The sequence below is a fragment of the Trachurus japonicus genome, chromosome 7 (genome assembly GCF_045865225.1).
Source record: "Trachurus japonicus isolate A0001 chromosome 7, Traja_1.0".
NCBI classification, from domain to species: domain Eukaryota; kingdom Metazoa; phylum Chordata; class Actinopteri; order Carangiformes; family Carangidae; genus Trachurus; species Trachurus japonicus.
In genome coordinates this window covers 16,579,363-16,591,630 of record NC_140913.1, presented here as the reverse complement: position 1 = coordinate 16,591,630, position 12,268 = coordinate 16,579,363, and the positions used below count along the sequence as shown (strand labels likewise).

Genomic DNA, 12,268 nt, shown 5'->3' with positions numbered 1-12,268 from the left:
GCTGTAAATGTGCAGACTCAGGAAAAACACACACACACTCACACACACACCAACAACCCCTGCAGTAGCCAAGGCCACGTATATCACCACAACTTTCATCAGAAAGAGAACAGGGGACTGAGGCCCTGTGTTATCAGCAGATTCGTCGCAGGTCTGCAGTGAGAGAGAAACGGAGAGAGAAGGAAGAGGAGGGGAAACAAGCATAAGCAGTGAGCGCTGTATCATTAGGGAGACAGGTGCTGCCTCTGCACATTAGCTGACAATGATGTCACTGGGTGAAGAAGCTTGGTCTGTTGGCTGGTTTGAATAGGAAGGTCAGCACAGGGTGGTCAAACGATGTGTCCAGACAAAGCAGAGTTAGGAGGGGGAGGAGGAACGGAGAATGAAAGCGAGAAGAGGTGAAGTGCAGCATAAGGCGGAGGACAAGGTGAACGGCTTGGTTAGGACACAGTGTTACCTGTGTATGTATTCTGATTAATGGGAGAAACTCATAGAGACACGGGGGAGCAGGGGAGACAGAAATGAACAAAAGAACAATGAGGATTGTGAGGGTGGACGTGTGGGTGCGGGTGCATGTGTGAAGTGGTCTCTGCTGAGCACTTCCATTTTTCTCATGCACTGACACTTTTCCAAAACACCTGCCCTTACCAAAGCCCTCTTATAGCCAGTGGGTAAGTGGCACTTAAATTGCCTCCAGCAACAATCCTCAGACCTCACCACTGTAATTTACACACATCAGGAACGGCTCCACAGAAACGCTCAGACCTAGTGGTTACAGTCGCCTTTACGTGACTCTTAGTGGTCGTGGTCATTTGGTCAGCAGGTTCGTGTGGGTGTGGGTGTGGGTGCTGCATTGCAACATCTTAAATATTCCTAAAGACACACACCTCTCTCAACCTCTGTCCTTTCAATGAGCTCTTTCCAAATGCTGTTGTTGTTTTCTTCTTTGCTCTTATTCCCTTCAAATCGATTCAGTGGCGGGTTACTGCACCTTAGAAATGAGTTAACCTTCCAAATTGTTACATTTACCCTTGTTGCATTTTACATTGTGGTCTGAATTTAGACCTGAAGCTATGCTGTTGAATTATGAAACATCAAGACTCACAAATGCTGCTCTAAAAATAAATGTCTCAGCACATGTCAGTCTAGCACTGACTGTATTTTCATTAATTTTTATTCCACTGACGGTTGCTAGGCATTGTGCTCGCTGCAAGGGTGAGTGTGTAATGTGTACTATCAGTGCACCCAAAAGTGGCAGGTGTCAGGCTGTCAGAAATTCATGTTGTTGGCTCACAGTTTTTTTTCCAATTTTTTTTTTTTTTTTTTTTTTTTTTCAGCAAATGGGCCAGAAACAACAAATGTGCACTCAGTGGGTCTCATTCATGAAACGTGAGCAGCACGGATTTGTGTGTAAACCCTGAGCAGCGCAAATTTACGTGGATTTCCGCATTCATCAATCTTTTAGTAGTGCTGATTTTTTCGTAGCTACTCAAAAAATCTACACCTGCTCCGGACTGTGTGTAGCGCTTGTGTAAATGTAGGAATGCAAAGAAATACTGCTTGTCACTGTTGAAAATTACAATTTTAATCCATATTCCTCTCTCTCATGTTCAAAATATGCCGATGCCTTTGAAACACGTAATTTAAACATGACAAACAATTAGAAATATTTGGAGAGAGAGACGTTTTAGGGATCGGACACGCACAAACACGTCAAGGCTCCATTTTATGATGATAATCTGATATAAAACCGGAAAAAACTTTTTTGTGTTGCTACAGTACACGCTCGGTGGGCGCACACTTCACTCTGCGCAGCAGCGCAGTCGGCACCGGTTTGGATGGAGCTGTGACAGACGGCTGGTGCTTCTGTAACAATACAACCTGCCTATATAACTTCATGTGTTGATACAACCATGCTCCTCTACAGCTGAGGCTGTGAAGAACCTCCTCCTCCCGTCGCTGCTGTAGCTCTGTAGTTGTGTTTTTTTTTTCATGTTTAATATCGAACTATTCTGGCTTTACTTCTTAAACGGTTCTTTAATAAACCAAGGATACTTAATTCACTAAATCTGTTTCTTCCCTCCACGCCTTTGACCTGTCCCAGTCACACCACTACCAACAGAAGAGAATCAAATATTTTTTCTGGACTCCACTTCACCCAAAATGACTTCGATCCGTGATCTCTTTTTTTTCTCTCTCCCTCTTTCCTCGTTTGCGTCATGGCCGCAGGTGAACAGGTTGCACCTACCTCCTAATATGGTGGTCAGGATCTCCTTATATGGCTATTCATGTATGGAGATCTATGCTAATTGCTGATCACCGGGGGCGTGTTGTTAGGTTACGATGGGTTGGCATTCATCATCTTACACACGTGTCTACGATCAAATCTGAGTTTCCCGCACCGTTCATGAATCCGGAGTAGAGTTTTAGTAGAGTGAGCTTTTATGTGCAAATCTACACACAGATTTACTCATGTTTCATGAATGAGACCCAGTGTCTTTAGTCTTTCAATCTGCTGGTAACAGTATCACCAAGTCACACCGAATGTGTTTTGAAGTGTGTTCTCATACCCAGTTCACCCACAACACTAAAACAGACGACTGGTTTTAATGTTGTGGCTGATGGTCTACATGATTGGTTGTTATAAGAGTCTGTGTTGAATCATTAGTAGCTCGACTCATTAAAACCAGTCACCAGTTTTAGTATTGGCTGATCAGTGTCTAAATGAATGACCATATCTCAGTGTAATGTAATATTATACCTGTGTAAGTTGGATAATTTAAGTTTTTAGTAAACTTTAAGTGCTAACAATTCCCTTAGAAAACAGAAATTGAATTGAATCCTGTTCGTACTGATCTGTAAACTCCAATCCAACCCCAAGAATTTCCCACCTGCCACAGAGTAGGACCATTATTCATCTGACCCCAGAGCTCTAATAGGTTTTTGAATATTTGTTGCTCAGTGTGAGAAATATGGGTGGTAAGTCGCTCCTTCAAATAACATCACACTGAATAAAACACACATTTTTCTGTTCTGTCATCTTACAGTATATGTTGTGTTTGGCTCTGCCTCAGAGTTTTTTTTTGTTTTGAGTTTGTTTTGCTGTCATAAAACAACCATTCCTGCATTTTCACTTAACACTTACACCTCATTAAGTTTTGGATTTACACCTTGCTGCAGCGCTGTGCCAAGGTGCCAGTAGAGGTGCATTTGCTAATTCTGAATTCCACCTTGGACTGAGGTTTGACACGAGGCAAACAGCCAACTGGTGCAGCCGGCTGACTGGTTGTAGTAGCTTCTGCCTGTCCTTCAAATAGCTGTTAAAAAGGCCCACGGGCAGCTAATCTGGGCTGGCGTCTGGCGCTCATGAATTGGCAGCAGAGACGATGGTGGAGAGGGACGGTGGCTGTCGGAGCTGGCAGGTCTGGAGGAAAAGCAGGGTGGCACCTGATGGCTGGTGCTTCCTTTTTCAGTAATTATCGAACAGCAAAGGCTGAAGAACCAAGGGAGATGGTCTGGGCTGTAGATGAATCAACCGGCAGGTTAGAGAAGATAAAGTGCTGCAGGACAGATAGTTTTCAGACGCGCACTCGATCAACAGTATAAGGTTGCACACCTTTGGGTCTTATTTCGAACAAAAGACTTCAAGTTAACATTTTGCCACATTTCGCATTTTATGCTTTGCCTGAGGTGAGAGAGTAAAGAGAGTCTGGTGTGAGAGAGGTTATGGGAGAGGAAATGACAATGTCTTGAAGGTCATAACAAATCTGGGACCTCAGCATTCCTTCTCACACCACCACTGCAGTTGTGTATCTGTGTGCGGCCCATGTACTGTACAGTAGGTTCATTTTGGTATAACATGCCATAACTTAAACAATACAGTAACAGGAGTGGGCCCACTTAATAGTTTTTTTCCCCTGCCAAACACTGAGTGCACTACTTCAAACAATACAAGTAGCAATATGTAACCCTAAATGTATCAAAGGTAGTTGTAGGGTAATAAAACATCTATTTTATATACACGTTTAAAAACAGTTGTATTTCCTGGTTATACTCTACCATAAATCTTACAGCTTGATCCTGTATGATAATAACTTCTGTAAAATATTCATCCATAGAGTAGATGTACAAAGTACAGCTGCCTGAAGTCTATTTAACACAAACACATTGAGTGTTATTTGTGTTCTGAAAGGCTCAGTTCCGCAATACACATGATATGAACAGCAGATAATACAACATGTCTGTCTGCTTGTTAAAATGCTCAATCGACAATGAATCCTTGTCACACCTTTGACAGTTGAGGTACAACACTGACTCTCACTGGCAACGTGAACGGCAACAAGCAGTTTTCTGCTGTATATGCGATCAGAGATGATTTAACCGTTACAAGTGTTTTGACACAGACGGCTATTACCTCTACTCTCTACGACTAACCCTAACATCTCCCTACATCATACTTTGTGATACAGGTAATAATAAATTCCTGTGCAAATCATTCTTCTCTTAGTTCAAAGACTTTTTTTTTCCTCAACTACCTCACACTTAGTGGCTGCTGGTGACTAATCTTAGATGGGGTTGTTTCAAGGTTTTTGCAGTGCAAGCTGCAGTGTAGGGGGAAAAATCATGGGAACAGGAAAAGAGCATAGTGGGAATTTATGAGGAAAGGGTGTCCATTAACACGTGCATTGTGTGTTTCACAAAGGGCAGTTAGGCGGTGCTGAAGGAGGCATAAAAAAGATGGACACCACCTTGTTCACAAGTCACAGGAAGCTGGTGCAGTGATAAGGAGTTAACTATCATTCACGGACCCCCACACACACACACACACATACACACAAGTTGAATTAATTTCTAATCTTCCTCTCATCGTGTCTGAATTTACTCGCACCTCTTTCTCCCATGAACAATGAAGGGTTGACATCTTCCTGGCCATCTCAGGTGGAGCTGCTGTCTTTGAAGGTATTGTGTAATCTGCAGAGAGAGAGAGATTGGACGCTTCCATTGATTTTCATTTAAGGGATAGTGCTCTCAGCTCATTGCCTCTAAGCATCTCACGACTTGGAAACATGTGTGTGCTTGTGCGCGCCGCTGCATCACACAAAAAGCAGTGTTAGCACTTTCACTTGAACTGCTTTTAGCAGGTAAATATTTTTCTTCAGTATCATTATACACCCCACGCCACAGCCCACATGTCACAGAAAGCTAATTTCCTGTTGTTCCCCCTGTCTCTGTTGTGTGATTTGATGCTGTCTTAATGCAGTGTAGAAAGCTTGCTCGTGCCAAGTACATTCTTTTAATTAGGAAACCCAACGGACCTGCTGATTAGCTCTTTATCTTCATAAGTGTCTGAGCCTGAGCTGCAGCTGGACCACTTCCTTGTTACCTTGCACTAGACTACCATGTCTCAGCAGGTCTGGAACAGGAATAGTGTAATTGATATGTTGTAGTCTGCCATCTACTGAGCATGTAAAGATGACGTGGTTAATGCAGTTCATGCGCATTGGTTGCATTTGTCAAATACTCAACCATAGTAATGATCTTGCTGGCGTGACCTCTCTGTCATCAAATTACCTTCTTGCAGGTCACCGTGCATTTAGGGAGCTGCCCTGCAGTCATCTCTCAGGCACTCCACCAGACAATTTTACCAGCATGATTCCTTAAATAACTTCACAACCCACAGCTTCACAAGATAAATGATACTATTATATATTTTCTCAAATGCTCTCCCTGAGTTTCGTTTTTTTTCCAGAATGAAGGAATTGCTGAGTCATCACTCATCCTAGGATATGTAATCTTCAGCCACTGGGTGCTAGGCACAGGCACATGATGTCCTTTATCGTCACTATAACAACTGCAGCCCTCCTCTTCACTGCCATTAAAAGGCATTTGTTACCATTTCATGAAACGACCTTCTGACTGTTAGAGTAAAATAAGGTCCCACAAAAATCAATGACTGTGCAGTGATTGTGCAACTGTGCTCCCGGTCTCCTCTGGCCTCACAAAAATGTGGACTGAAGTGTCTTGTGCTGATACTTTCAAAAGGCAAATACCCCTTTGTGACTCACAGTTTCCACATGTTGTCATCAAAAGTACACAATGGACAACAAGAGATTATTTCCTTTAGGTGCTTTTATTCACAATGATTCTCTGCAGAGAGGCCAAACAAATTTGATTGACAGTAATAGAGTTTGAAGACGCTTGTGTGTGCACATGGCCTTTTGACACCAGCGTCCATTAGATAAGAAAAGTCAAACTCTATGTCCACACTTTTGCGATTCGAGGATTTTCCGGTCTGTAGGGAGTTATGGAGGCTCCAACGAGCCATGTAATTAAGCGTGGGTCAGTAGGTAATTATTCCTGATTAATTAATAGATACGTTCAAAAACAAATTTTAGAGTTTAATTAAATCTGTGCATTGTTTTTCCACACTGTTCTGGAGGCAGGTTTAGACAGAATACTCCTCTTAGGTTGGTTTCAAAGCGGCCTGGTTGATTAATGGAGCTTGAGAGAATCTGGACTCAGCACAGGCCACCAGGAGGCCAGTGAGGGCTCCTGCTACTGCAGTATAGTGTGGGTGGACTCATTTTATTTTTACAGCAGTGCACCAGCTCTGTGGCCCACATACTGAATGTAAATACAGAGTAATTTGGAATTGGGAGGTGGGGAATTTTTTATAATGAAGTGGTCCAGTGGAATGTGGATTAATCACATGATAAAATGCTATTCATTTATGACAATAGACACTGATAATATTTAGGTTGTCATACAAAAGGCTCCGCAGAGAAATTGGTTTCACTCTTAATTATTGTATTGTACCATGAAAGTAAAATGACTTCAAGATACAATTCAAGCAGTCTTTGATCAGCCTTTTATTCTGCTGTTTTACCTTCTTTATAACCGTGTCTGCATGTGCACTTAAATTGTAGGGATTACATTTATAAGCTGACTCATCATCATGCTGTTTTTAAGAGGTTTTATCTTTGTCCTTGCAGGCAGATGAATAATTCTTAATGAATACACAGGCTTATCACTTTTCTTTAAACTCAGGCCTTCTTCTGTCTGTCCACACGGACGTCATCAATCCCTCTCTCACCTGCCTGCCTCAGACAACATGTCACTGCAAGGAGACAGAGGTTGTGTGAACAAATCGCTACACCTGCATATGCACTAAAACTGTGTACAGAGGGCTCTGTTTGCTTTCCTACCAGGCCATCCAGAGGGTTTATAACAATGTAATTAAACTAAAATCTACAAGGCTTTAAAAGATAGCTGTCACAATGAAAGGTAAACACATCCAGTTTATTACAATTTAAAAGGGAGATGTATTTTAATCCATCAAATGACTGCAATATCCTGTGTCTATTCCATAGTTGTAGCTCCAAATCCATAAGGCTCTTACTTTACTCTTTACTACGCCTTTAGTTTGTTACTCAAAAATGTGGCCTGACAGCCTTTAAAAGAAAAATAGCTCCAATCTGGCAGAAAAAGAATGAACGCAGGTAAAAGCACATGCAAGTGTTTCCCACTGCAATGGTCAATTTAGTAAGGCTCGAGGTTTTCATGACAGCGTAAGTGTTTTTTAAAGCTATTAGGTTACTGAGACCCTCAGGCAAGTCAACAGCTGGCAGACCTGTTGCTGTATAACCTGCTGGTGTTAGGCTACACACACATCGACACCCACCTGCCTGTAAACCCACACCTTGTCTTAGCTCCTCCCCTCAGTGTGTGTGTGTGTTTGTGTGTTTGAGTGTTTGAGTAATGTGGGAAAATCATAGTGACAGCTCCTCCCCCCTCCCCTCCGTACCTAGGAAACCATTTGAGTTGAGGGGGAGGGGCTGTACTGTATTACTGAACACATGGGAGTTGCCTTGAACAGGTACGCTCAGAGAGGCAAAGCCACAGCAGCAGCAGCTCCTGGATGTATTTCCTGGTGTCAACTGTATCTAATTTTAGTGGGATAATAGCAGAAATGGTCACGATTTGAGTGAGTGCCGCTGGAGAAACATTGGATTTTTTTCCCCCCACTTTGTCCTCGTGTCTGCTCTGAGAATCTCCAGCACACACCTGACAGATCCTGGAATCCTCTGGAAAAGTCCCCTCAGAGGAGGGGATGAAGTCGGACGGGGGGGAGCAGGGAAAGTCTGGTGAGTGAACGGTGAAAAGCTGAAGGTGGCTCATTCAGCGTCTTTCTGGAGCTCAGACTCCACGAGGGAGGATCTGTCCGTCCTCAACGGCAACGTGTTGGCAGGTGTCATGTCTGATAGTGAGTCACTCAGTCACCTGTTTTGGTGCTGAGCCGTTGGGAGACTTTAACCCACGCTGACCTCAGGGTAGTTGTTGCTGTGTGAACACGAGGGCAGACGCTGCGCCATTAATTGATTATTCTGCAGTCACTTCTGCTAAATGTCAGTTTTGGACTGACAAAGTCAAAAGATGTGACCATGATTCTCGCTTTTACTTATCAGTGAGCAGATGCCACAGACTCCGGGATTTATTCAGTGCAGTCCAGGCAGTAGTGTTTTTATGAAAAGAAGGTTTTGTAATCTGTTTCTTTTGTAAATACTGTGGTCAGAGGTTGTCACATTTTACATTTACACAGCCTTTTTTGCCATATCAGCTGGACTGGTTTCAGACAACTTTAGCTGAAAAGCATTAGATTACAACAGCTGACAAATATTGCAATAGTGAGAGCAACTGCAGTTTTTTTCCCCCTCTACTGTTTTGCCTGCAAATACCTGCATTTTTATCTGTATACCGGTACTTCACCTGCTCTTCAACCTTGAACTAAATATAGCCTGGACACGGAGGTAAAAGTTCAGAGTACAGGACAGTTCATTTTGTTCTAGCAACACAGAAATGTGTTGTAAAAGTGGTCAAACTGTGTTGTGTGTTTTTTTGAGGTTTTTTTGTTGTTGTTTAATGTTTCAAGCTGAACCTGGAGGTGTGGTGGTGACACAGTTAGTGCTTTTAAAGCAAAACAAACACCTGGAGGCTGTTGGGTGGGGGGAAGGGGGGGCATGTTTGCCTGTGTGGTTACGTGTTTGCAGTTGTACTCAGTCACTTAGCTTACTGTCTCACATTTCTATGCCAGCTTGCTTTTACATACTGGAATTGATCAATATTAGTCATGCAATCACTATCCCTTGTAACTATAGCAGATTATGCATAATCATGGCTACTGTAGTTAATTCCAAAGCTGAATAATGGACAAATGTTCAGGAGTTGATCATCCCTGTGTTAAACTCACATTAAGCTTCAGCTCTCTCAGCTCAGTCAGGCCTGCCAGTCACAAATCAACTCCCCCAAAATCATTTCAGATTACGTTGGTCCGTCACGCCTTGTGGTTGTCACTCAGAAAGAAAGCAGTGTTTTCAGATGAGTGACATGATGTCAGAGTGGGCTTCACCCGGTGCATTAACACCTTCTGTGAACCAGGCGGTGTTGTTGGATTCCTCAGGACGGCCTGTTGATGCCTGACCGACCTGAGGATCATATCATCATTTATATTGCATCCGAGTACATACATTATATCCACATATGCACAAATGTCAGTCAGCATGTGGTTGCACCAACGTGTGCTACGGCTCAGTTTGACAGCATAATTGTGAGAGAGAGCAGCTGAGTTTGGTCCTATAGCTGTATAATTGCCTTCTTCCTCAGACCATGCTGCAAGTGAATGCAGCAAGCAGCTCCCACGGGTGCTAGCTGGTTTCTTCCCCATTGTGGCAAACACAGAAGACAATTTGGAAGGAGTTAAAGATAATCAGCTGCCTGTCAGAAACAAGTCAGAGTTAATGGTAGAGCAGCTATAATAATCATGCGACATGCAAAGTCAGTTTTGCGACTGCTTTCTAAGAGCGCGCAGTAATTTAGTATCTCAGTGGGGCCGGACTGATGGGAGCCTTTATTATGTCCCATCTAGCTCTCTGTTTGAACACCTCGGTGCCTAATCGCGTAATTTCGACAGCAAGAACTCTCGGATTTGGCTCCTTACTTTGTCACTGTCACCCACCAAATTCATCCCACCGCTGGCTGCCGTTTTCAGGCCCTGTCCATCCCTCCTCAGCTCATCAAATATACATGGATGGATGACAGAACTCGCTCGCTGCAAGTCATTGAAAAGCTAACTCACATTTGCAGTGACAGACTTTTCAGTCTTCCAGCTTTATTTACCGAAGCTGTCAGCAGAGGCCTTGCTCGCATTGAAAACTGCGAACAAATGTAACTCTACAACCATTAGCTACAAATTTTAGTCCCAGACTCTTAGTGAGCATCTCAAGCGGTGACCAGGACTGTTTTGGTACCTCCGTACTCTTAATTCATCAGCCCCAAATCACCGTTGTCATTTTTGCTTTACTTTTCTAGGTGACAGGAGTTATTTTTGGCAGTTGTGTTTGTCGATGTGTGTGTTTGGTTGATTTGATTCGATATTGTGCAAAGCTTCATCACAGCTGTAGAAGCTACTTTGTGTAGGTGCACATCTGTGTGTGTGTGTAGGTGACTCCACACACACGCACAACACACACTGATGAAATATCCATGGTGACACAGTGACTGCCCTCCCATTTGGCTCAGACTATAAATAACAGCATCGTTAGCCTTCGGCATCAAAGGTCACTCCTCAACTATATGCACAGGAACACACACAGACACACTGAACCTGCTCTGCTTCTCATGCATGTACACACTCAGAACACCTCTTTTATTCATGTCTCTGTCATCTGTCCATCCATCTACAAGTTAAATTTGAATATGGCGTCTGTGTGGAGAGACTGGCAGAAGAACCCCAGTCACACTCCCATGAATCACTGCTTTGTGATCCATTTGACTCTCTAATGCACAAAAAGACTATTCTCTGAAAATAACCAGCACAGCTCATCAAGCATAACCATGGCAGCAGTGTCTGGACTGATGCAAGCAATTAACATTCTCATCATGTCTGGTATAAGCTGTCCAGAATAAAAACCTCCACCAGCACCTTCTATCTGGACGAACCACCTTTTAGTAAACCAATTCATTAACGTACCAACTCGGACAGCAATGTACACACATAATAAGTTATCCCACAAATAAGCAAATAGTCCACATTTCTGCAATTACAACATCCTGGAGTGGTCTCATTGTGTTTTCTAGCAGCGTTTATTTGTCAGCTGAGTGCATACTAATGCACAACACTGGAGGATGAAAAATAGTGTGGAGCTAATAAGGAGATCATGGAGGAGGAGGGTTGCCAGTCTGCACCTTCATTATCACCTCTGTAAAACGGCCGCATTTTGGCTCCTCGGCAGCATCTGACTCCTCCAGTTGTATTTTAATAGTGCCATCCATCCATCCATCCATCCATCCATCCATCCATCCATCCACCCATCTTCATATCTACCAGCTATCTCATCTTCCATCCAACCATTCATCCCTCATGACCCGAGCGCCACCTCCTCCAGTTTCATGGAGACGCCCGCTGCTAATCTCCATGACGAAGAAATTGGAAAAGCTGTTCAGTGTATCTGTCCATCTGCAGCCTCAGAGGGAAGCTAATCTCACTGTTTGTGGTTTTTTTTACATCATGGATGGAAGACTGACTTAAAAACAAACACATTGTTTTGACAGATTACTGTCAATTCGGCACCAGCGGAGGCTGTGAAAATGAGAGGGAGGGCTCCTCATGCAGCTCTCTAACCCAGCATCAAAAATGTAGATGGTTGTAAATCTTTCGTGCTCAGTCCACCAAAGAAAAACTACGTGAGGATGGAAAAAAATGCAAATCTGTGCAGATTTCGTAGTTTCAGTAACTCGGTAAGTGACTTTGAGCTCTGTTTGCATCTTTGTGTCTCTCGGAAAACAATCATGCAAGTTCTGGCCAGTGCAGCTGATGCTATCCTCAGACAAGCAAGAGGGTTTAAACCAGCAGACGCAGATCATGGTGGAATGCGGCTGAGATTACTGCCTATCTTTCTCTCTGATCAGTTTTTTGCTCGCTGTGGAGCTCGGTTGTAACCCCACTCTTGCACAGTTCAGCCCCCATTACTCCAAGGACCTGAAGCATGAAATAGGCTTGCCAGCATGTGGATGTCAGATTCTGTGATGTTAAAGCAGAGACCGCTTGATCGACACTGGCTGACTAGAAGGGAGGGAGTCGTGCCATGAGTGACATCGTCATTTAAATACCTTTGATGTGAATTAATGGCGACTGCCTGGCATTCAGTAAGAATTCAGATTGTACTGTGTTCAGGGTAAATGCTAGGAGACACGTCATCAGGACTGAAGGTGA

At 43.4% G+C, this 12,268-nt stretch overlaps 2 protein-coding genes across 12 annotated transcripts in view; one reads left to right on the top strand and one right to left on the bottom strand.

Annotated features, from left to right (window-relative positions):
- LOC146984468 (chymotrypsin-C-like) overlaps nt 1–12,268 on the bottom strand; it is a 246,211-nt gene that overhangs the window by 176,969 nt on the left and 56,974 nt on the right. The gene's annotated exons all lie outside the window — the stretch shown is intronic.
- kazna (kazrin, periplakin interacting protein a) overlaps nt 1–12,268 on the top strand; it is a 181,297-nt gene that overhangs the window by 129,563 nt on the left and 39,466 nt on the right. The window contains exon 1 of one of the 11 annotated variants that reach the window (XM_085781581.1): nt 7,853–8,144. The exons of 9 other annotated variants lie outside the window; for them this stretch is intronic. In XM_085781581.1, coding sequence (XP_085637707.1) covers nt 8,111–8,144 — 34 coding nt within the window. In that variant the 5' untranslated portion in view covers nt 7,853–8,110. Of the gene's footprint in view, nt 1–7,852; nt 8,145–12,268 lie in introns of those variants that run through there. One more of the 11 variants, XM_085781582.1, reaches the window with a different exon arrangement.